This window comes from Phaenicophaeus curvirostris, unplaced genomic scaffold (assembly GCF_032191515.1).
Source record: "Phaenicophaeus curvirostris isolate KB17595 unplaced genomic scaffold, BPBGC_Pcur_1.0 scaffold_579, whole genome shotgun sequence".
Classification (NCBI taxonomy): domain Eukaryota; kingdom Metazoa; phylum Chordata; class Aves; order Cuculiformes; family Cuculidae; genus Phaenicophaeus; species Phaenicophaeus curvirostris.
In genome coordinates this window covers 9,373-34,329 of record NW_027207120.1, presented here as the reverse complement: position 1 = coordinate 34,329, position 24,957 = coordinate 9,373, and the positions used below count along the sequence as shown (strand labels likewise).

Genomic DNA, 24,957 nt, shown 5'->3' with positions numbered 1-24,957 from the left:
CATCCCTCTTCCCATCCCTAATCCCCCCCCCAGCCCCATCCCCCCACCCCCGTGCCCCCCTCATTCCTTCCCCCCCACCCCCAGTCCACCCCCCTCTCCCTTCCCCCCCCATCCCCCCTCTCCCGTTCCCCCCTCTCCCATTTCCCCCCCCCCCCCCATCTCCAGCCGCCCCCCCCCCCCATTTTCTCCCCCCCCCGGTCACTCACGGCGCTCGGCGCGGCCGCCGCAGCCCCCCCGGCCCTTCTCGGTGTGTGTGTTAAGGGGGGGGGGGGGGGGTGCCCCCGAGCCGCGTCTCCTCCGCCCGGTGCGGCGGTAACGACGGGGGGGGGGTGTGGGGGGGGGCAGGGCCCGGCCGGGCCCCCCCGGTCCTCGATGCTTGCGGCTCCGGTGAGGGACGGGGGGGGGCCCCCCCCTCAGGAAATTTAAAAGGGGGGGGGGGGTGGGGGGCTCGGTGTGTGGCCCCCCCGCCCCCCCCACACACGCTGGGGGGGGGGCAATGGGGGGGGATGGGAAGGAGGGGGGGGGGTGTCGCCTTTCGCCCCCCCCCCGCGTGGGTTTTGAGGCGGGGGGGGGAGGGAGGAAGGGGGGGGGGTTGCAGCCCTGGGGGCGGTGGGGGGCGCGCGGGAGGGAGGGGGCGTGGCCAAGGGAAGGGGGCGGGGTTATTAAAAGGGGCGGGGCCGCGGCGAGGGGCGGGGCCGCCGCGCGCTGCGGGGGGGAGCGGGCGTTGCCGATTCAAAGGGGGCGTGGCTTTGCGCAGGTGGGCGTGGCCAAGAGAAAGGCGGGGCTAGATGGGCGGTACCCTTATTAAAAGGGGCAGGGCCGCGGCGAGGGGCGGGGGCCGCAGCGCGCTGCGGGGGGGAGCGGGCGTTGCCGGTTTAAAGGGGGCGTGGCTTGGCTGCAGCTGCAAGGCCTGGGGCAATGCAATAGGGAGACACCCCCCCCCTCCCCGGGTATTAATTACCCCCCCAAGGCATTAATTACCCCCCTCCATGAGGTAAGCCCCCCCCCCAGGGCACTAATCACCCCCTCAAGGCATTAATTACCCCCCCTCGTGGGTTGATTTAATGGGCAATGAGGCCCCTCCGTGGGCTAATTACCCCCCCCACGTGACAATGACCCCCCCTTGCGCTTTAATTACACCCCAAGTGTTAATTTAATGGGCAGTGAGCCCCCCCAAGGGCTAATTACCCTCCCCCTGGGACAACGACCCCCCGCCCCTTCTGCGTTAATTACCCCATCGTGGCTTAATTCTCCCCCCCAACTAATCACCTCCCCAATAAAGCCATTCTAGGCCCATTTCTCTCATTTAATTGCATCAGGAATTAATTAATCCCCCTCATAAAACGGGGCTGGGACCCCCCGGAGTGGGGGGCCATGACAGGGGGGGCCCCCAATGTCCCCCCCTCCTCCCCAATTCAGATCCCGTCTCCCCCCTGGGCTCCATCCGGGGGGGGCGCGGGGTCGATTCCTACAGCCGCCCCAGCACCGGGATTGGCACTGCTAACGATATCGGCGCCGCTAACGATATCGGCGCCGCTAACGACGCTGAGAATGGCGTCGGCCTCCTGAACGCTGCCGGGAACGATGCCGCTAACGATGGTGCCGCTAACGGCGTCGCTAACGGCGTCGGCAGCTGTAACGATGCCAGCAACGCCGCCAGGGTCACTAATGATGCTGCCGTCAGCGCTGGTAACGATGCCGGGAACGCTGCCGGCGCCGTTAATGGTGCCGATAATGGTGCCGGTACCAGTAACGATGCTGGTGATGGCGTCGGGGCCGGTCACGGTGCTGATGATGGTGCTGGCGATGGCGTCGGTGCTGATCACAGCGTCGGTCCCGGTCACGGCGCCGGCATCGGTGCTGGTCACGATGCCTGGAACGGCACCGGTGCTGATAATGGTGCCGGCAATGGCGTCGGCGCCGATGATGGTGTTGGCGATGGCGTCGGCGCTAAGGACGGTGCCGAGGACGGCGCGCCCGCCGCCGCGCCTGCGTCTCCGCCTGGGCCTGGCGCTCCGGCTGGAGCCGCTGCTGCTGGTGCAGCTTGCGGTGCTTCCAGAGGTTGGAGAAGGAGCGATAGGCTTTGCCGCAGGCCTCGCAGCCGTAGGGCCGCTCTCCGGTGTGGATGCGGCGGTGCTCGGCCAGCCGGACGGCGATGGCGAAGGCTTTACCGCACTCGTCGCACTTAAAGGGCTTCTCTCCGGTGTGGAGGCGCCGGTGATCCTTGAGGTGGGTGGATTGCCGGAACGCTTTGCCGCAGTCGGGGCACGGGTAGGGCCCGCTCGCCCGTGTGGATGCGCCGATGAACCTGCAGCGACGTCTCGGTGCTGAAAAGCTTCTTGCACTCGCCACACTCGAAGCTTTTCGGGCACGGGACGCGCCGCGAGGGTGTTGGTTGCGCCACCGCGGAGCTTTCTCCGCTGCCGCCGGTGCCGCCGCCGCCGCCGTGGAGCTTCTCATGCGCCCGCAGCCGCGCGGCCGAGCCCACCTTCTTGCCGCACGTGGGGCACTCGAAGCGGCGGCTGATCTTGCCGCATTTGTGCTCGCGCAGCTGCGAGGAGGTGACGAAGGCCGCGCCGCAGCCAGCCGCAGACCTGGGGTTGGCGCCCGGTGTGGCTGAGCTGGTGGACCTCGAGCAGGCGGCGCAGGAGGAAGGAGCGGCCGCACTGCTGGCACTTGTAGGGGTACTCGCCGGTGTGGTGGTAGCGGTGCATGAGGAGCCGGTAGGGCCGGTGGAAGCGGACGCCGCACTCCTGGCACTTGTAGGGGTAGCGGCGGCTGTGGACGAAGAGGTGTTGGCGCAGGGTGGACGACTGCGTGAAGCGCTTGTGGCAAACCTCGCACTCGTAGGGCCGCTCGCCCGTGTGCGTCAGCCGGTGCCGCAGCAGGTTGGCTTGGGAGTTGAAGCTCTTGCCGCACTCCTTGCACTGGAAGGGGCCGCTCGCCCGTGTGCGTCAGGAGGTGGTTGCGCACGTGCGATTTCTTCTTGAACATCTTCCCGCACGTGGGGCACTTGTCCCGCACGTGGGGCACTTGTGGCGCCGCTCCAGGCGGTGCACGAAGCGCTGGTGCCGCGCCAGCTGCGCATGCTTGGAGAAGACCTTGCTGCACATCAAGCAGCGGAAGCTCGGCCCCGCCGCCTCGGCGCTCTCCGAGGAGTAGATGACGGCGAGCGGCACCGAGGCCTCGGCGCGTTCCGGAGGCGTCTCCGGCGCTGCCGGCGGTGCCGCCGCTGCCGCCGCGAGGCTGTGGGTGCGGCGGTGGTAGAGGAATTTGGTCATGTTGATGAAGGATTTGCCGCAGGGGCAGCGGTGGAGGGGGTTGGGGGAGTGCGTGCGGCGGTGGGTGAGGAGGACGGCTTCGGTGTCGAAGGCCAAGCCGCAGTCGAGGCAGAGGAAGTGGGATTCGCCGCTGTGGCCCCCCAGGTGCTGCTCCAGCGCCGCCGGCGTCGGCAGGACCTTGCTGCACAGCGGGCACTGGAAGGCGCCCAGGCGGTGGCTCCGCAGGTGGAGCTGGAGCTGGTGGGAGGAGGCGAAGAGCTGCTCGCACTCCGAGCACCGCAGCTCGGAGGGAGGCGGCTGCCGCGGCGGCGGCACCGGCACCACCGGAACCGCTTCCTCGTCGTCTTTCACCTTGTAGCTGTGATCGGCGGGCGCCTCGTTAGCGGCAGCGGCACCGTTGAGCGCCGGCGCCGTCAAATGAGCCGCTTGGTGCTCCAAGAAGTCCTTGGGCGTTTGGAAGAGCTGCAGGCACTCGCCGCACTCGTAGAGGAGCAGCTGCACCGTGCCGGCACCTTCCTCTTCCTCCTCTTCCTCCTCCGGCTTCCGATAGGAATGTTCTAGATCCACCAAGGCCTGGTTCTGCCCCGGCGCCGCGGCGGCCGGCTCGGCGCGATGGCTTTGCCGATGAGCCAACCAAACCTCCTGGCTGGTGAAAAGCGCCTTGCACTCCACGCACTCGTAGTGGATTTGACCGGCGATGCCGGGAAGGGCTTTTCCAGCAGGAGAAGGTTCCGGCTCTTGGTTTAAAAGCTTGATGTGCATCTCCTGGTGCTCCAAGAGCTGCCCCGGCGAGACCAGGAGCTGCCCGCACTCCAGGCACTGGTACTGGTTGTTCTCCGGCACGGCGACGGTTTGGTAGTCGCCGGAGGAGAAGCCGACGAGCTGGTAGCGGTGGGAGCCGTGGTGGCGCTGCTGGTGGAGCAGCGCGTCCTCCAGCGAGGCGGCCAGGTGGCTGCACTCGGAGCAGACGTAGCGGTGCTCCACGTACAGCACCGTCTCCCCCGGCGCCTCCGCCATGGCTGGAAAAATAGAGGGGGAAAAAAACGGGGTCTGGGGGGGTTAAACAGAGAGGGACGTGAGGCCGAGATGGAAGTGGGGGGCCGCAGCAGAGCCTGAAGCACAGCAGAGCCCCCAAAACCACTCAAGCCCACCAAAAATCTCCACTCAAGGCACACCGGACGCCCCAAACCCACTTAAATCGACCCAAATCCCGCCTCGGGAAGCCCCAAAGCTACTCAAACCGCTCCAAACTCCTCCTCAAGAACTCCCCGAACCCCCCAAACTACTCGAACCGACCCAAATCCTCCCTCAGGAACCCCCAAAGCCACTCAAACCAACCCAAACACCTCCTTAAAAACTCCCTGAACCCCCAAAACCACTCAAATAGACCCCAAATCCCTCCTCAAGAGCCCCTTGAGCCCCAAAACCACCCAAACCGCCCCAAATCCTCCCTCAAGAACCCCTAAAACCACTCAAATTGTCACAAATCCCCCCTCAAGAACACCCTGAACCCCCAAAACCACCCAAACCGCCCCAAACCCTCCCTCAAGAACCCCTAAACCCCCAACCTCCCTCTGATGGCTCCCCTGACTTCCCAAAACACCTGAAACCCCCTCAAACCCCTTTTACCCCCCTCAGGCCCCCATTTCTCCTCTCCCAGACCCCCATTTCCCCCCCAGACGCCTGTGACCCCCTCGTTCTCCCCCGAGACCCCCTCAAACCCCTTTTACACCCCCAGACCCCTTTTTCTCCCCCTCCCAGCCCCCCATTCCCCCCTAAACCCCTTTTACCCCCCCCAGGCCCCTGTTACCCCCTCATTTCCCCCTCAGACCTCCCCAAACCCCTTTTACCCCCTCCCAGCCCCCCATTTCTCCCCCTCCCAGCCCCCTGTGACCCCCTCATTCCCCCCCGAGACCCCCTCAAACCCCTTTTACACCCCCAGACCCCTTTTTCTCCCCCTCCCAGCCCCCCATTCCCCCCTAAACCCCTTTTACCCCCCCCAGGCCCCTGTTACCCCCTCATTTCCCCCTCAGACCTCCCCAAACCCCTTTTACCCCCCCCAGCCCCCCATTTCTCCCCTCCCAGCCCCTGTGACTCCCTCATTTCCCCCCCGAGACCCCCTCAAACCCCTTTTACCCCCCCAAACCCCTTTTTCTCCCCCTCCCAGCCCCCCAAAACCCTTTTACCCCCCCAGCCCCCCATTTCCCCCCTCCCAGCCCCCGTTACCCCCTCATTTCCCCCTCAGACCTCCCCGAACCCCTTTTAACCCCCCGACCCCCCCTTCTCCCCCTCTCAGACCCCCCTTTCCCCCCCATTTCCCTGCCCCCCCCCTCACCTCCCGTCTCTCGCTCTCTCTCCCTCTCTTCCCCCCCCACCCCGTTCCCCCCCCCCCTCCTCGCTCCCCATTGGTCGCTGCCGCCCGCGGGCCAATCGCAGCGCTCGCCCCGCCCCCCGCTGTGTAACGTCCGGGCACGGGGGAGCCGCCATGTTGGAAACGGGAGGAACCAACGAGGCGGGAAAGTAGGGGGGGGGGGGGGAAGTGTGGATTGGAATGTACTAAGGTGTTTGGAAGGAGGGGTTGGGAGGTACTGAGGTGTTTAGGGGACTCTGAGGGGAGGTTGGGATGTACCAAGGTGTTTGGGGGTTGGGATTTGGGATGTACTGAGGTGTTTGAGGGAGGTTGGGATGTACCAAGGTGTTTTGGGGGGGGGATTTGGGATGTCCTGAGGTGTTTTGGGGGAGGTTGGGATGTACCAAGTTGTTTGGGGGGGGGGATTGGGACGTTCCAAGGTGTTTGGGGGGGATGGATCGCACCAAGGGGGATTTGGAGGGGGGGGCGCATCTCAAGGGGTTCTTTGAGGGGGGGTTGGAGGTCACAGAGGGGGCACAGGCCGGTCTGTACAGTTCCTTTATTGTTCCCGTGGGGACAAAACCGCGTCCGGAACAACGACACAAAACCAAAGGCAACAAAAAAAAACAATTAAAAAAGGGGAAAAAAAAAAAATCCGAAATAACCCCCTTTCCCCACCCCCCCCACCCCCCCCCCCCAAAATGAAAAGGCTCCACGGAGAAACGGAGGAGGGGGCGGGGCTAAAGGAGGGGGCGTGGTCACGTGGACCGAGGGGCGGGGCTAAGGGAGGTGGTCACGTGGGCGATGGGGCGGGGCTAGGTGGGGGCGTGGTCACGTGGGGGCTAAGGGCGGTGGTGGTTCATAGAAGGGGCGTGGTCAACGTACCACGTGATCACAGGTGGGCGGGGCTAAGGGGGGCGTGGTCAGGGAGGGAGGGGCGGGGCTGTGAAAAGGGGGCGTGGCCAGAGGGGGAGGGGCGGGTCCTGGCGTCACCGGGGTGGGGGGGGGGAGCCTCTTTAATAGACATTTCCTCCTCTTTTTTCCCTTTTTCTAACCGTTTTTCCCCTTTTTCTGTTTTTTTTGGCTCAGATTTTTCTCCCCGGGTCTTGTTTTGGGGTTTATTATTATTATTATTGGGGTTTTTTTCAGTCTTTCTCAGAATTTTTGGCGTCTCTTTACAAAACGGGGCTGGGGGGGGGGGGGGGAATCTTTGGTTTGCGCCCCCGGGGCTGAGGGGGGGGGCACCGATTTTTTTTTTGGGGGGGGGGCACAGTGGAAGGTTCCTGAACCACCAAAACCCCCTTTTTTTTGGGGGAGGGATGGACACCGAGACCCCTGGGACCCCCCAGAATAGTGGGGAGTGGCGCTTTGGGAGCCGAGGATGCCCTGGGAAGTGCCCCCCCCCCCGGATTTATTGGAACCCTAGTAAGTGGGGACCCTCTTAGAATTAGGGGAGCCCCCCCAGATCAAGGTGAAGCCCCCCCCTGAATCAGGGGAGCCCACAAGAATCAGAGGATCCCCCCCAGAAAACAGAGGATGCCCCCAGAACCAGGGGACCCCCCCAAAGAGGAAGTGGATGCATCGAGAACTGGGGTCCCCTGGGAATTGGGGACCCCCCCCCACGAGAATGAGGGAGGCCCCCAAGGACTGGGGACACCCCAGAACTCGGGGACACCCCTCCCTAAATAGGGAGACTCCCAAGAACTAGGAGGGAGCCCCCCTAGAAATGGGGGGGGGAAGAACTGCCTCCCCCCTGAAAGAGGGGGTGCGTCAAGAACTGGGGACCCCCCCAAAGGACTGGGACCCCCTCCCGAGAATTAGGGACAATTAACGGGACCCCCCAATTAATGGGAACCCTACAATTAATGGGACCCTCCCCCCAGGCCTAGGAGCCCCCCAAGAGGACAGGGATGCACCGAGAACTGGGATCTTACTGGGAATGGCGGGGACCCCAAGAACTGGGGACCCCCCCCAATTAATGGGGACCTCCTTAATTAATGGAGATCTCCTAATTAAAAAGGGACCCCCCCTAATTAAACAGAGACCCTCACAGTTAATGAGGAACACCCCAATAATGAAGGACTCCCCCCAGTTAATGAGGACGCCTTCATTAATGAGGACCACTCCAATTAATGAGGAACACCCCAATAATGAGGGACTCCCCAATTAATGAGGCCCCCCCCCCCAATTTATGACATCCCCCCCTAATTAACAGGGACCCCCCGCAGGAACCAGGATGGGGGAGGGACACACGACACTGGGATTGGGAACTGGGGACCCCCCTGGGTCAAGCCCCCCCCCCCCCCGTGGCCCCCCCAGGGTCTTTGGTTGAGCAGAGGTCTATGAGGTATTTGTCCATGGGGGGGGGCGCGGGGTGCTCTGCGACCCTCCCCCCTTCTTTGGCTGATGGGGAGGGGGGGGGACACGGCCAGGAGGTGGCACCAACCCAAGAGGACGTCCTGGAGGACCTTGAGGTCATAGAGAACCTTCAGGTCATGGAGAACCTTCAGGTTGTGGAGAACCGTCAAGTCGTGGAGAACCTCCAGGTCGTGGAGAACCTCCAGGTCATGGAGAACCTCCAGGTCTTGGAGAACCTTCAGGTTGTGGAGAACCGTCAAGTCGTGGAGAACCTCCAGGTCGTGGAGAACCTCCAGGTCATGGAGAACCTCCAGGTCATGGAGAACCTCCAGGTCGTGGAGAACCTCCAGGTCTTGGAGAACCTTCAGGTTGTGGAGAACCGTCAAGTCGTGGAGAACCTCCAGGTCTTGGAGAATCTTCAGATCTTGGAGAACCTTCAGGTCGTGGAGAACCTCCAGGTCTTGGAGAACCTTCAGGTCTTGGTGTCACCAAGGAGATGGTCCAGGTCATGGTGTCCCCGAGGAGGTGGCGGTGTGGAGGATCTCCAGATCACGGTGTCACCAAGAAGGTGGAGGCGTGGAGGTCATTGAGGTGGTGACGTGATGGAGGAGCTCGAGGTCGTGAAACCATGGAGGTGCTGAGGCCATCACGGTGATGGGGAACCTTGAGGATGCGGCACCACGGAGAACCTCAAGGTGACACCATGGGGGTCTCCGAAGTCCTGACGTCGAGGAGGTCATCGAGGCCATGATATCATGGAGGATCTCAAGGTCACAAAACCATGGAGGACCTCAAGGTCCTGATGTCATGGAGGACCTCAAGGACGCGGCACCATGAGGGTCCCCGAGGCCGTGACACCAGCGAGAACCTCAAGGACATGAGCACGAGGAGGAACTCAAGGCCATGATACCATAGAGGTCCAAGGGTTTTACATCATAGGGGTCCCCAAGGTCGTGACACCATGGAGGAGCCCAAGGACGTGGCCCTCAAGGCCACGGACGTGATGGATGACCCTGAGGACAACACACAGAGGTCCTCAAGGCCACAACGCTGCAGAAGATCCCGAGGATACAACATCACGGAGGTCCCTGAGGACGTGACACCACAGAGGCCTCCTAAGGCCACGATGCCATGGAGATCACCAAGGCCACGGAAGTCCCCGAGGCCACGATGCCTGGAGCTCCCTGGAGCTGTGATCTCCAAGGACCCTATGAATCTCCTCAAGACCGTGACCTCATGGAACCCACCAAGGCCACGGCGCCACGGAGATCTCCAAGGCCATCAAACCACGGAGCTTCCCACGGCCGTGACACCGTGGAGAACCTCAACACCGTGGTCTGATGGAGCTTCCCAAGGCCACGGCTCCATGGCCGTGACATCATGGATCTCCCCATGGCTTCATGGAGATCAACAAGGCCATGACCCCATGGATCTCCACAAGGCCATGACAACACGGAGGCCTCCAAGGCCAAGACACTGTGGAGGTCCCCGTGGCCATGACACCATGTAAGCCTCCAAGGCCACAACACCACGGAGACCTCACAGACACAGCTTCACGAAGGTCCCCAAGGCCACGACTCCACGGAGGACCTGAAGACCATGACCCCATGGAGGCCTCCAAGGTTCTCCAAGGAGAACCTCAAGGCCTTGATTCCATGGATCTCCCCAAGGCCACGACTCCACGGAGGCCCTGAAGACCGCGACGACCTCCAAGCCCCATCGCAGTGTCCCCCCGAGAACCCCCCAAGTCCCCCGGTGGCTCTGGTGGGTCTGGGGGGGGTTGGGGTTGGGTCCCCCCCAGGTCTATTTGGTTTCTCAAAGCTGAGGTATCTGGCGCGGCCCCCCCGCCCGGGCCCATATTTGGTTTGGCAGCTGTAATTAAAGCTTCGTTAACGAGATCAGCCCGACACGGGGGTTGGGGGGGAGGAGGAAGAGGAGGAGGAAAGGGGGGGACCCCAAAAGCCACCGAGTCCTGGAGGTTCCACCCCCTCCCTGGGGCTCCGGGGCCGTTTTTGGTCTAAAAAATCCGTTTGTTTCGGGTTTTGTACAATTTTTGGTGGTTTTGGTCTGAGGTTTGGGTGCGTTTGGCTCCTTTCGGCCTTTTGGGGCCTTCGCTTTGCCTTCTCAAGCCATTTTTTGTCCTTTTTTTTGGCCTTTTCTGTCCTTTTGGCCATTTTTGTCCTTTTTTTGGCAATTTTTGTCCTTTTTTTAGCATTTTCTCCATTTTTTGCCTTTTTTGTCCTTTTTTGGTCTTTTTTTATCCTTTTAAATTCTTTAAAAATCCCATTTTCAGTCCGTTTGCATCCTTTTGGGGGTCTTTTTGGTTTTTCCTTGTCTTTTTTTGGTATTTTTTAGGTTTTCTTGCTTTTTGGTGCTTTTTTGGCTTTTTTTCAACACTTTTAGCCTTTTTTTGCCTTTCTTGGCTTTTTATCACCATTTTGGTGCTTTTTTGCCTTTTTGTGGCTTCTTTTGCCTATTTTTCAGCTTTTTGTGGTCTTTTTTGCCCTTTTTACCTTTTTTTTTTTTTGCTTTTTTCAACTTTTTGTGTTTTTTTTCTCCTTTTTTTTCCTTTTTTTTTTCTTTTTTCTTCTTTTTGTCCCTTTTTCCCTCTGTTTGGGGTTGCGTTTGGTTTGGTCGCTGTCGAGCGCGGCTCCTGCTCCCTTGCAGTCAGATTTTTGGGGGGGGGAGTCTTCACCCCCTTATTTTCCCCCCTTTTTTTGGCATTTTCCACTATTTTTCCACCCAGAATCGGCGCCGACGCCCTTTTCTGCATAAAAAAAACCCAAAACAACAAAAAAACACCCCACCCTCCCCAAAAGAGGGGGCGCCGCACCTCCCCCGCCCCCAAAATTGAGTTTTTTGTACGTTTTTCTTCTTTTTTTTGTGGTTTTTTTTTTTTTCTCGCTGTCCAAAACCCCCCAAAACCCCCCAAAATCGAGGAGGGGGGAAAACATTCAGAGCTGGGACCCCCCCAATCTGGGGTTCCTACCCCCCAATGAGGTTTCAAGGGGGGAATTTGGGGCAAAACACGGGGGTTTTGGGGCTCCATGAGGTATTTGTGTCCGGGGGGGAAAGAGGCCCCTGCCCCCCCCCCCCTTCAGCTATTTTGGGGCCAAAAGCGGCAACTTTGGGGTTTTTGGTTTCCTGGGGGGGTCAGGCACTGCGGGGGGGGGCAGGGGCGCTGCCACTTTGGGGGGGATTCTTCTTTTTTTGCATTTTTTTCTTCTTTTATTTGTTTTTTTTTCCTGTTTTTTTTTTCTTTTCCCCTCTTTTTTTTTTTTTACTTTTTCCTCCTTTTTCCTTTTTTTGGTTTTTTTTTCCTCTTTTTTCCTTTTTCTTTTTTTTTCCATTTTTCCTCTTTTTTTGCCATTTTCCTCTTTCTTTTTCCTTTCCTCTCTTCATTTTTCCTCTCTTTTGCTTTCTTTTCACTTCTTTTTTCTTCCCTTTTCCCTCTTTATTTTGATTTTTCCCTCGATTCTTTTGCTTTTTCCTTTCTTTGTTATTTCTTTTTCCTCTTCCATTTATCTCATCCTTTTCCTTTCGGTTTCCCCTTTTCTTTCCCCTTTTCCTCTTTTCTTTTCATTTTTTTCCCCTTTTCTTTCGAGTTTTTTCCTTTTCTCTTCCAGTTTTTTCCTTTCTTTTCCATTTTTCCTCATTTCTTTTCTTTTTCTCCTGTTTAATTCAGCCTTTTCCTCTGTATTTCACCATTTTTCCTCCTTACTTCTCTTTTTCACTCCTTTCTTGCATTATTCTTCACTTTTTCCTCATTTCTTCACTTCTTTCCATCTTATTCTCCCCTTTTATTTCCTTTTTTCCTTTTCTTTTCCTTTTTTCCTCCTTATTTCACCCCTTTCCTCCTTATTTTGCTCTTTTCCTCATGTTATTCTTCATTTTTACTTCTTTTTATCCCTTTTCCTTCTTCTTTTCCTTAGTTTTTTTTTCCTTTTTCCCCCTTTTTCTTCACTTTTCCTTTTTTTTTTCCTTTTTTTTCTCTTTTCCCCCCCTTTTCTTCACTCCCCCCAATAAATAAATAAGGGGGGGGCATGGCGGGGGGGGAGGGGCTGCTTCCCCCCCCTCCCCAATTAACCCCCCCCAATTTACAATAAATTAACCCTTTCCCCCCCACCCCCCGACATTCGAGCGGCCCCGAGGTCACAAGTTTCATAAAAGCTTTGGGATCAGCTTGGGGGGGGGGGGGCAGGGGTCGACACCCCCCCCTCTCCCCCCCCCCCCCGGGTTGGTTTTTGGTGTGAAACAGCCACTTTTTGGGGTTCTTTCCCCCCCCCATCTCTAAAAAAGGCAGAAAATCGCCCTCTTTAGAGCGGTTTCTCCCCCCACAATCAATTAATTTGAGGGAAGGGATTAATTAGCCCCCCCCCAAAAAGCATCATTAGGTTAAATTGGGGGAGGGGGACCCAGGCCCAGTTTTTGGTCTGTAGCGGAGTTGAGGGGCGCCCCCCCCCATCATTGAGGGGTCCCCCCTCATCTTTGGGGTCCCCCCCAGAGAAGGGTGAACCCACCACACTGAAGGACACACCCCCCCCCAATTGAGGGCCCCCCCTTACTCGAGGGGTCCTCCCCAGTTGGGGGACCCCCCCCAAATCAAGGGATTCCCCCCCATCAAGGGGTCCCCCCTAAATCAAGGGGTCCCCCCCAAATTAAGGGATTCCCCCCCAATCAAGGGGTCCCTCCCAAATCAAGGGATTCCCCCAAAACCAAGGGACTCCCCCCAAATCAAGGGACTCCCCCCATCTTTGGGGTCCCCCCCCAATCAAGGCATCCCCCCCAAATCAAGGGATCCCCCCCAAATCAAGGGATCCTCCCCCCCCCAAATCAAGGGACTCCCCATCTTTGGGGATCCACCCCCATCTTTGGGAGTCCCCCCCCCATTTTTGGGGTGTCCCCCCCCCCGGGTCCCCCCCTCTCACTCGTCTCCCGGGGGGGGTCGGGGGCTGGCGGAGCTGCAGGAGGAGCAGGAGGGGGAGGGCGAGGGGGGGGGCCGGGGGGGGCACCGGCACCAGCCCCACGGCGGACGGGGGGGTCCCCAAGAGCGGGAGGGGCCCCCCCTGGTTGAGGAAGAGCGGGGGGGGCACCATGGAGGGGGGGGTGGGGGTCCCCGCGCCCCCCCCCAGCACCAGCGGCCCCCCCCCCCGGCTCAAGGGAAAGGGGGAGGCTTCCACCACCGGCCAGCGCTGCGGAGAGAGGGGGGGGGGCGTCAGGGACCCCCAGAGAGACACCCCCCCTGCACCCCAAATCCATAGGGACTCCCCCAAATCCATAGGGAACCCCCCAATCCATAGGGAACGCCCCTGTGCACCCCAATCCATAGGGACCCTCCAATCCATAGGGACCCTTACCCAAATCCATAGGAACCCCCCAATCCATAGGGACCCCACAAATGCACCCCAATCCATAGGGACCCCCCCCAATCCATAGGGACCCCCTATAGGGACCCCAATCCATAGGGACCCCCCCAATCCATAGGGACCCCCTATAGGGACCCCAATCCATAGGGACCCCCCCCAATCCATAGGGACCCCCTATAGGGACCCCAATCCCACCGGGACCCCCCAATCCATAGAGACCCCCTATACGGACCCCAATCCATAGGGACCCCCCCCAATCCATAGAGACCCCCTATAGGGACCCCAATCCATAGGGACCCCCCCCAATCCATAGCCCCCCCCCCCGCCGCCCCTGGCATGCACGGAGCGTGTTACAAGCGTGCTCTGAGCGTGTTATAAGCGTGCAATGAGCGTGCAAGGCGGGAAGGGAGCAGGGGGACGAGGCCCAGACCACGGCGGGGCACACTCGCACGGGGCTTTGCACGTCTCCTTGCACACTCAGCTCCTTGCACACTCACCCCTTGCACCCTTTGCACACTCAGCTCCTCGCACACTCACCTCCTTGCACCCCTTGCACGCCCAGCCCCTTGCACACCCACCCCTCACACCCTTTGCACACTCACCACTTGCACCCCTTGCACACCCACCCCTCACACCCTTTGCACACTCACCCCTTGCACCCTTTGCACACCCAGCCCTCACACCCTTTGCACACTCAGCCCCTCACGCCCTTTGCACACTCACCCCTTGCACACCCAGCCCCTCGCACACTCACCTCTTTACACACCCACCCACCCCCCCTTGCACACTCATTCTCTCCATCCCCTCCCTGGTCCGGGCCTCGGAGGGGGCTTTGCACGCGCGTGTGCGAGGTGGCCCACGCACCTTGGATCGTGGCCAGCGGGTTAGTGGCCATGAGCGCCGGGTTTAACCCCGCGGGCACCCCAAGCACTGAGCTGCTGCAAAGCAAAGGGGGGGTTAGGGGGCCCCTATAGGACCCTATAGGGCTGGGGTGGGGGGGCTATGGGGTCATATAGAGCCCTATAGGGCCGTGGGGAGGCTATGGGGCCATATAGAGCTCTATAGGACCGTAGGGAGGCTATAGGGCCATGTAGGGCCCTATGGAGGCTATGGGGTGCTATGGGGCCATATAGAGCTCTATAGGGCCGTGGGGAGGCTGTGGGGTGCTACGGGGCCATATAGAGCTCTATAGGGCCATATAAAGCTCTATAGAGCCGTGGGGAGGCTGTGGGTTGCTATGGGGCCTTATAGAGCTCTATAGGGCCATATAGAGCTCTACAGAGCCGTGGGGAGGCTGTGGGGTGCTATGGGGCCTTATAGAGCTCTATAGGGCCATGGGGAGGCTGTGGGGCCATATAGAGCTCTATAGGGCCATACAGAGCTCTATAGAGCCATGGGGAGGCTGTGGGGGCCATATAGAGCTCTATAGGGCTGGGGGGGGGCTATGAGGTGCCCCATATAGGGCGGAGGAGGGGGGCTATGGGGGCCCTATAGGTCCCTATAGGGCTGAATGGAGGCAGGGGGGTTGCCGTGGGGCGCTCTATAGGGCAGCCGAACCCCATTTCCCCCCCCCCCACGCCCCCCCCCCCCAGGGTCCCCCCCAGACTCACCCTGCGAGGCCGACGGGGCCGTGGGGGCCGCTCGGGGGGGTGGGGGTCGTGCTGGTGGCAGGGGGGGGCGGCGTGGCTGGGGGGGGCACCGCTCCGGCCCCCCCACAGCGAACTGGGGGGGGCAGTGACCCCGCGCCTGGAGACAAGGTAGTCACTGGGGGAGGGGAGGGGGGGTCAGCAGGGCGGACCCCTCCCCAGAGACCCCCCCCAAATCATTAAAGCCCCCCCCAGTCCCATTAAAGCCCCTCCAGTCCCTTAAAGCCCCCCCAATCCCATTAACCCCCCCCAGTCCATTAAAGCCCCCCCAGTCCATTAAAGCCCCCCCAAACCATTAACCCCCCCAGTCCTTTAAAGCCCCCCCAGTCCATTTAAACCGCGCCCCCCACCCCCCAGCCAGGGGATATTTCTGTAGGTCCTACCAAAACACCAGGTTTTGGAGGGTCCTACTGAAAGTTTGGGGTCCCCCCCCTCCCCACAAAGCCCCCCCACCCCCCCTAGAGCCCCCCTCCCCCATAAACACCCCCCCCACACCTGTTGTGCTGAGGGGGCCGGAGGCCGGGGGGGGCGCGAGGGCGACTCCGGGGCTGCTGACCTGGGGGGACAGAGGGGTTGGGGGGCAGAGCTGGGGGGCACAGGGGGGTTTGGGGGGGAGGGATGGGGGTTTGGGGGGACAGAGGGGTTGGGGGGCAGAGCTGGGGGGGGGACAGGGGGGTTTGGGGGGGCAGAGCTGGGGGGGGTGGTTCAGGGGGGTTGGAGGGGGGGGACAGAGACCCCCATAGGGGACAGGGGCCACCCATAGGGTCTGGGGGCCCTAGAGGGGGATGGGGTGGGGAGGGAGTAGGAACTGGGGTCCGTATGGGGCTGGGGACCACGTGGGATGGGGCCCAGGGTCCATATGGACCACCTGGAGGTGAGGACCACGAGGAGAGAGGTCCATATGAAGATGGGGATGGGGCCTGGGGTCCATATGGACCACCTGGAGACGGGGACCACGAGGAGAGGGGGTCCATATGGGGATGGAGATGGGGGCCACGTGGAGATGAGGACCACGTGGAGATGGAGATGGGGCCCAGGGTCTGTATGGACCACCTGGAGGTGGGGACCATGAGGAGAGGGGTCCATATGAAGATGGGGATGGGGCCTGGGTTCCATATGGACCACCTGGAGACGGGGACCACGAGGGGAGGGGGTCCATATGGGGTTGGAGATGGGGCCTGGGGTCCATATGGAGATGGGGACCATGTGGAGATGAGGACCACGTGGAGCTGGGGTCCCCCTGGGATGGGTCTGGGGTCCACGCACCATCTGGGGGCTGTAGGCGGGGGTCTTGCCGGGGGGGGGCAGCCCGGGGGCAGCTCCACAGGGGTTGATTCGCTTCTCCTTCTGGCGGCGGTTGCAGAACCAGACGCGGATCACCTCCTTCTCCATGTGCAGCTGCTCCGCGATCAGCAGGATCTCCTCCGACGTGGGCTTCTGGTTCTGGGGGGGGGGGTTCGGGGTGATGGAGAAGTTGAGGGACACCTCACGGACGGGGGCTGGAGGTTGGGAGGGGGACGGGGTGGGGGGTCTCACCGCCAGGAAGCTTTTCTCCAACGCGAAGCGGACGTTGGTCTCGATGCTGGTTCGTTTCTTGCGGCGGCGGCCGGGGAGGCCCTCGAAGCCCCCCAGGCTGGGGGAGCTCAGGGGGTTGGGGCTGGGCAGGGTGGAATCCACCGACATGGTCTCTGCGGGGTGAGGAGACGAAGGGATGGAGACCCACCACCTCGAGGAACCCACCCGAGATGGGGTGGAGGGGATCGGGGGGATGGGGAGACCGTGGGGAGACAGGGGAAGGGAGACCATCAAGTATCGAAGGGGATGGGGGCTTCAGGAGTGGATGGAGATGATTGAGGGGGGACATGAGGAGAAGGGATGGAGACCCACCACCTCGAGGAACCCACCTGAGATGGGGTGGAGGAGATTTGAGGGGTGAGAAGACCGCGGGGAGGCAGGAGAACGGAGACCATCAAGGATCGAAGGGGATGGGGGCATCAGGAAAGGATGGAGACCACAGGGACACCGAGGGGGAAACATGGGGACACGAAGGGGCATGAGGAACCCAACCATGAAGGCATGGGGAGGGGTTCGGGGGGGGTGGGAAGACCTTGGGGACCACGGGGACATCTCAGGGAGGGACGAGGAGCACGTGGAGATGGGAATCACGTAGGGACGGGGACTGGTGGCCACACGGAGATGGGAACCACATGGAGATGGGGAGTGGTGGCCACGTGGAGATGGGGACTGGTGGCCACGAGGAGATGGGGAGTGGTGGCCACACGGGGCTGGGGACCCCCTGGAGACCCTTCGCCCCTCACCGGCGTCGTTGAGCCACTTCTCCAGCAGCGGCTTGAGTTTGCACATGTTCTTGAAGCTGAGGTTGAGCGCCTCGAAGCGCGAGATGGTCGTCTGGCTGAAGTCATTCCCGTAGAGCTTCCCCATCGCCAGCCCCACATCCCCCTGGGGGGAGGTTTGGGGATGAGGGGGGTCACCTACGGACACCCCCCCCCTCAAAATCTGGGGGATCCAGGTGCCCCCCCAAGGTCCCACCTGGGTGAATCCCAGCTTGATGCGTCGTTGCTTGAAGGTTCGAGCGAACTGCTCCAGCTCCTCCAGGTCGCTGGGTTCTTCGGGGGGCGGGGGGGGGTCCAGGCATTTTTGGGGGGGCCCAGGGGGGAGGTGGGACTCGGGGAGACCCGGACGAGTCGCTGGCTGGGAGAGGAGGAGGGGTGGGGGGGTTGGGGGGGCCTGCACCCCAACATCTCCTCCATCCTCTTGGATGGGAGGGATGGGGGTTAACGGGGAGTATTGGGGGGGCTGTGGGGGATATTGGGGTGCAGCCCCCCCCCGTACCTGTGCTGGCAGCCCCCCCCGGGGCTGGTTTGGCAGGAGCCCCCCCGGGTTTTGCTGAGGTAGCTGAAAGAGATTTGGGGTGGGGAGCAGCCCTGCGAGAGAAAAGGGGGGGTCAAAGGTGGGGGGGGCACACCAGGCACTTTTTTCGGGGGGGGGGAAGCTCAGCAGCCCTGAGCACCCCTCAGGGACCCCCCCCTGCACCCCATAGACCCCCCCCAGCAACCCAAGGACCCCCCCAGCATCCTAAGGACCCCCCCATCACCCCAGGAACCTCCCCATCACCCCAGGGATGCCCCCAACACCCCAAGGACCCCCCCCCAGCACCCAAACTCCCCCCCCAGCATCCCATAGAACCCACCCTGAACCAAATAGACCCCCCTAACACCCCAAGGACCCCCCCCAGCACCCCAAAATCCCCCTTGGAGCCCCCTGTTTCCCCTCCCCGGCCCCCCCCAGACCTTGCTGTCCCTGCTGGGGGGCCGGCAGCAGGAACTGGGGGGGCGGCTGGAGGGGGTGGCCAGGGACGAGCACCAGTTGCTGGAGCTGGAGGAGCTGCTGGATGTCCTGGGGGGGGGTCACACGGGGGGGGACACACAGTTGGGGACACCCAGAACCCCAGGATGGGGATTAGGGGGGGTCCCTGTTACCTGGGCTGTTGGCTGGAAATGGGGGGGGGGGGATGGGGGGGTCAGAAAGTGGGGGGGGGGGTCTGGGGGGCACCATTGTGGGGGGGGCTGGGAGGTGGGGAGCACCCATGGGGGGGTCAGAAATGGGGGGGGGAATATGGGGGTGCTGGGGGTTGGGAGTTGAGGGGCACCCGGGGTGGGGGGAGCTGGTAAATGGGGGAGGGAGATGGGGGGGGCACACATATTGGTTGGGGGCTTGGAGATGGGGGGGGGGCACCCCTGATGGGGGTTCAGGGGTGGGGGGGCACTTCTGAGGGGGGATTAAATATTGGGGGGGCAGAGATGGGGGGGTAGCTGGTAAATTGGGGGGGAGGGGGGGACGCACACATATTGGGGGGGGCTTGGAGATGGGGGGGGCACCCATGGGGGGGTTCAAGGGTGGGGGGGCACTTCTGGGGGGGGGATATACATACTGGGCGGGGCTTGGAGATGCTGGGGGGACATATGGGGGGGTAGCTTGAGGGGGGGGGGGGGTCTCCCCGTTTACCTGCGCAGTGAGCTGGATGGGCTGGGAGAGGGCGAGCTGGGGGGGCGCGGGGGTCCCGTCGGCTTGGGGTGGGGGGCGGCGGGGGGGGGGGCGCCGCTGCTGCTCTGGTGCTGGTGCTGCTGGTGCTGCTGGTGCTGGACGGCGGCCGCCAAGAGCTGCGCCTGCGCCTGCTGCACCAGCAGCTGCTGCTGCGCCGGCATCAGCGCCGCCAGCTGGGGGGCAGGGGGGGCCAGGTGGGGATGGGGAGGCAGGTAGAGACGCGGGGAGGCAGGTAGAGAGGCAGGCGGGGGTGCAGGTGCGCAGGGATGCAGATCCAAGGATGCAGGTGAGGAGGGATGCGGGGATGCAGGCGAGGAGGCAGGAGGAAGATGGGGATGCAGGGATGGGGACACGGGGATGCAGGTGAGGAGGAAGGGATGCAGGTAGAGGTGGGGATGAGGGTGAGGATGCAGGTGAGGGCGCAGGTAGAGATGATGGGGATGCAGGGAAGGGGATGCAGGGATGCAGGGATGGGATGCAGGTGGGGATGCAGGTAGAGATGGGGATGCAGGTGAGGATGCAGGTGAGAATGCAGGTGAGGGCGCAGGTAGAGATGATGGGGATGCAGGGAAGGGGATGCAGGGATGGGGGTGCAGGGATGCAGGGATGCAGGTGAGGAGGAAGGAATGCAGGTAGAGATGGGGATGCAGGTGAGGATGCAGGTGAGGGCACAGGTAGAGATGATGGGAATGCAGGGATGCAGGGATGTAGGTAGAGATGGGGATGCGGGTGAGGATGCAGGTGAGGATGCAGGTGAGGGCGCAGGTAGAGATGATGGGGATGCAGGGAAGGGGATGCAGGGATGCAGGGATGCAGGGATGCAGGTGGGGATGCAGGGATGCAGGGATGCAGGTGAGGATGAAGGGATGCAGGTAGAGATGGGGATGCGGGTGAGGATGCAGGTGAGGATGCAGGTGAGGATGCAGGTAGACACGATGGGGATGCAGGTGAGGAGGCAGGGATGCACATGGGGATGAAGGGATGCAGGGATGGGGATGCAGGGATGCAGGTGAGGATGCAGGGATGCGGGTAGAGGTGATGGAGATGCAGGGATGGGGATGCAGGCAGGGACACAGGGACAAGGTGGGAGGACACGGGGACATGGGGGGACACGGGGGGGGCAGCGCATCAGTTCCAGCCCCAAGCCCCCCCCGCTCCCCCCCGCAGCAGCAAAGCCCCCCCCCAAGTGTCCCCATGTCCGTCCCCCCCCCGTATCCTGATGTTCCCCCCCCCCCAGGACCCCCACTCACCCCGGCCAGCTGGGAGCCCCCCCAACATCAGCTGGGGCAGGGGGGGCTGCGTGGGGGGGGGGCAGCTCCTCCTCGGCTTTAAACCTGGGGGGGGGTAGAGGGGGAGTTCAGGGGATTTTGGGGTTCCCCCCCCCTCCCCCCCAGTTTCCTGTTTTGCTGCCACCGCCCCCAGGAGTAAAACGGGATTTCCCCCCCCCCCCCCAACATCAGCAAAAACAGGAACTGGGGGGGGAGGGCAGGGAAATTGGGGGGGCACCAATGGGGGGGGCTGGGAGTGGGGGCATAATTGGGGGCTCTGGGGGGGCAACCCGGGGGGGGCACCCATGAGGAAGCTGGGAAATGGGGGGGGGTAGGTGCGGGGGTGCCTGGGGTGGGTCTGGGGGTGCTCGAGAGGGGTCTTTGTAGGGGGGGGGGACAGAGTGGGGGTTGTTGTGGGGCAGAAAGGGGTCGGGGGGCGGAGGGGGGGGGGGTCTCTCACCTTGGCTCCGGGGGGCGTGAAGGGGGGGGTTTGTTCGGCTGGGGCTGGGGGGGCAGAGTGTGGGGGTGTCATGGGGGGTTGCTGCCCCATAGCCCCCCCCATCTGCCCCATAGCCCCCCCCATCCACCCCACAGCTGCCCCACAGCCCCCCTCCAGCTCTACACCTGCCCCACGTCTCACCTGATGGCTCGTGTCGGGTCCATTTCTTTCTGTGTCTGCGAAGAGAGGAGGACCCCCCATAGACCCCCTATAGCCCCCCATAGACCCCCTATGGCACCCTATAGACCCCCTATGGCACCCCATAGACCCCCTATAGCACCTCATAGACCCCCTGTAGCATCCCATAGACCCCCTATAGCACCCCATAGACCCCCTATAGCCCCCCGTACCCCCCATAGACCCCTGTAGCATCCCATAGACCCCCCTATAGCCCCCCGTACCCCCCATAGACCCCTGTAGCATCCCATAGACCCCCTATAGCCCCCCATAGACCCCCTATAGCATCCCATAGACCCCCTATAGCCCCCCATACCCCCCATAGACCCCTGTAGCATCCCATAGACCTCCTATAGCCCCCCATAGACCCCCTATAGCATCCCATAGACCCCCTATAGCCCCCTGTACCCCCCATAGACCCCTGTAGCATCCCCATAGACCCCCTATAGCATCCCATAGACCCCCTATAGCCCCCCATAGATATAGCATCCCATAGACCCCCCTATAGCCCCCTGTACCCCCCATAGACCCCTGTAGCATCCCATAGACCCCCTATAGCATCCCATAGACCCCCTATAGCCCCCCATAGCACCCCATAACCACCCCATGGCACCCCATAGACCCCCTCTAGTGCCCCATAGACCCCCCTCTAGTGCCCCATAACCACCCCAAAGCCCCCCATAGCCCCCCATATCCACCCCCAAATGACCCCCAGCCCCCCCCCAAGCCCAGTGTCCCCCAAAGTCCCCTCCCAATGACCCCCCATCCCCTGTCCCCCCCCCCTCACCCGTGCGCTCCCCCGGCTCCGCTCTCGCCTTCTCCACCTCCAGGGGCTGCGACATCCTCAGTGCTGGGGGGGGGGACAGGGGGGGACATGGAGGGGTGACATTTGGGGGACACACACACATTGGGGGGTGTCACGGGGGGGGGTGGGACATGGGGGGAACAACATTGAGCTGGGGGGACCCAGGTAGCTGGGTGTGTGTGTCCCCCCCCACCCCCAAAGATGCGGGGAGGGTTGATGACCCCCCCCCCCTCAACCTTGGGACCCCTCCAAACCCCCCTCCCCAAAATAAAATTGGGGGGGGCTTCTTGCTCCCCCCCCATTATCTCAGGTTAACCCCTTCCTGGCCTGACCTGGGGGGCCACACTGGGGGGCTCAGGGGTGTCGGGGTGGGGGCACTGGGAGGGACTGGGATGGTTTGTGGGGGTCCTGGGGGGGGGCACTGGGAGGGATTGGGAGGAACTGGAAGGGTCTGGGGGGGGTCCCCAGCAGCGCTGAGCAGCATCTGCCAGTCCCAGGCAGCGAGTGGGGTGCCCCCCCCCCAAGTTGCTCCCCCCTCATTTGAATTGGGGGGGTGTGACACCCCCCCCCGGCCCCCCCACTTCATTTGCATGAGATGCTGATTGGAGGGGGGGGGCAAAGGGGAAAAAGGGGGGAATGGGGGGTCGGGGGGGGGGAAATGGGGGGGTAAAGGGGAATGGGGGGGCACTGGGGTGCAGTGGGGGGGTGTGGGATGAGGGGGGGGACCCAGCCCCCCCCCACTTTCACTTCCCCTCCCGCTTCCCTTTCGCCTTTGGGGTTAAAAACAGCATCGAGTTCCGGCAAAACCGACCCAAAACGGAGCTGCCGGGAACCCCCCCCGCCCAGGGGACCCCCCCACCCCCAAAATCCACCCCCTGACGACCCCCCAAGCCTCTACAGGAGCCCCCCAAACCCCCTCCGGACCCCCAAATTCCCCCAAACCCTCCCAAACACCCCTCCAACCCCCCCCCCCGACCCAGAAATGCCCCCAACCCACCCCCCAGAACCCCCAAAACTCCCCAAGACTCCCCCAAACACCCCCCAGGACCCTCAAACCTCCCCCTAACCCCCCCAGGACCCCCCTATAGCCACTATACAGCCCTATAGAGCCCCTATAGCACCACCCCCCCAATATGGGGCGCACGGCACCCCCTGCCCCGTAGTGCCCCATAGCCTCGACAGAGCCCTATAGGGCCCCATACGGCCCCACAGCCCCCCCACAAGCCCCCTATACAGCCCTATAGGGCCCCATACGGCCCCACAGCCTCCCCACAGCCCCCTATACAGCCCTATAGGGCTCTGTATGGCCCCCACAGCCCCCCCACAGCCCCCCTATACAGCCCTATAGGGCCCCATATGGCCCCACAGCCTCCCCACAGGCCCCCTATACAGCCCTATAGGGCCCCATATGGCCCCACAGCCCCCCCACAGCCCCCTATACAGCCCTATAGGGCCCCATATGGCCCCACAGCCCCCCCACAGCCCCCTATACAGCCCTATAGGGCCCCATACAGCCCCACAGCCTCCCCACAGCCCCCTATACAGCCCTATAGGGCTCTGTATGGCCCCACAAGCCTCCCCACAGCCCCCTATAACAGCCCTATAGGGCCCCATATGGCCCCACAGCCCCCCCACAGCCCCCTATACAGCCCTATAGGGCCCCATACGGCCCCACAGCCTCCCCACAGCCCCCTATAGCCTCTATATGGCCCTATAGGGCCCCCATACGGCCCCAGAGCCCCCTATAGCCACCCCAGAGCCCTATAGGGCCCTATAGAGGCAAACAGCATCCCCAGCCCCACAGCATCCTCAGCCCTATATGGTCCCATACGGCCCTATAGGGCCCCTCTGAGCCCCCCAGGTGTGGGGTGCCCCCCTCTACCTGCCGCGCAGAGGTTGGGGTTCACCATGGCGGGTCCGGGGGTGCCGTGGGGGCGTCCGTGGGGCTGGGGGGGTGGGGGTGGTGGTTGGGGGTGGGGGGGGGGTGGGTGGCACCAGGAAGCAGCTGGGAGGAAGGCGGCGGCGAGGCCGAAGGCACGTGGGGCGCTCCGGGCACACGTGAGCGTGCGACACGCGCGTTCACGCTCACCCCACGCGCACCCACCCGCAGCCGAGCCTCACACGACCCCGCGGTGCTCCCCGCGGCCTCGCACGACCCCTCCCATGCTCACCATCCCCTTGCACACTCCTTTGGCCTCGCACGGCCTCGCAGCGCTCACCATCGCCTCGCACGACCCCTCGGCGCTCACCATCCCCTTCGCACGCTCCCCTGATGCTCATCATCCCCTTGCACGGCGCTCACCAGCCCCTCGCACGCCCCTGGTGCTCACTATCCCCTTGCACGCCCTCTCGGCGCTCACCAACCCCTCGCACGGTGCTCACCATCGCTTTTGCACGACCCCTCGGGCGCACCCCATGGCCTCGCACGGTGCTCACCATCCCCTTGCACGCCCACTCGGCGCACCCCCATGGCCTCGCACGGTGCTCACCATCGCTTCGCACGCACCCTCGGCGCTCACCATCCCCTCGCACGGTGCTCACCATCCCCTCGCACGCCCCTCTGGTTCTCACCATCCCCTCGCACGCCCCCTCAGCGCTCACCATCCCCTCGCACGGTGCTCACCATCGCTTTGCACGCCCCCTCGGCGCTCACCATCCCCTCGCATGTCCCCCGCCCCCATCGCTCACCACGGCTTCTCACGCTTGCCCCCCGGGTCCCCCGGGAGCCACCAGACGGACACGCAAGGGCGCCCCGCTGGGGGACGGACGGACAGACAGACAGGACACCTGTGCACACCAGGGGGGCAACTGCACAGCAGGGGCCACTGCCGGGAACCTCAGCCAGGGGCTGGTGGCCACCAGCACGGCCACTGACCCTCAGCATTGGCCACCAACCATTGGCGTTGGCCACTGACCATTGGCATTGGTCACCGACTGGTGGTGTTGGCCACCAACCGCTGGCTTTGGCCACTAATCGTTGCTGTTGGCCACCAACTGTTGGCATTGGCCACTAGCCATCGCCACTAGCCATCGCCACCGGCCAGTAGCCATCACCACCGGCCAGTAGCCATCACCACGGCCAGTAGCCGTCGCCACCGGCCAGTAGCCATCGCCACCAGCCAGTAGCCATCACCACCGGCCA

At 62.6% G+C, this 24,957-nt stretch overlaps 2 protein-coding genes across 2 annotated transcripts; both read right to left on the bottom strand.

Moving 5' to 3' along the window:
• Nucleotides 1–1,863: 1,863 nt before the first annotated feature.
• ZNF574 (zinc finger protein 574) lies at nucleotides 1,864–4,343 on the bottom strand. The gene is given in 5 exon segments (XM_069883119.1): nucleotides 1,864–2,277; nucleotides 2,279–2,587; nucleotides 2,589–2,936; nucleotides 2,938–3,033; nucleotides 3,036–4,343. Coding segments are annotated over 5 exon segments (2,343 nt in total). The 5' UTR covers nucleotides 4,299–4,343; the 3' UTR covers nucleotides 1,864–1,950.
• Nucleotides 4,344–13,077: 8,734 nt separating this feature from the next.
• POU2F2 (POU class 2 homeobox 2) lies at nucleotides 13,078–23,743 on the bottom strand. Its single transcript, XM_069883118.1, is given in 16 exon segments — nucleotides 13,078–13,181; nucleotides 14,966–15,119; nucleotides 15,497–15,557; nucleotides 16,268–16,444; nucleotides 16,538–16,689; nucleotides 17,320–17,461; nucleotides 17,552–17,713; nucleotides 17,855–17,946; nucleotides 18,313–18,418; nucleotides 19,028–19,104; nucleotides 19,107–19,212; nucleotides 20,317–20,331; nucleotides 20,334–20,392; nucleotides 20,968–21,009; nucleotides 21,798–21,860; nucleotides 23,698–23,743. Coding segments are annotated over 16 exon segments (1,473 nt in total). The 5' UTR covers nucleotides 23,726–23,743; the 3' UTR covers nucleotides 13,078–13,144.
• Between the last annotated feature and the right edge of the window lie 1,214 nt (nucleotides 23,744–24,957).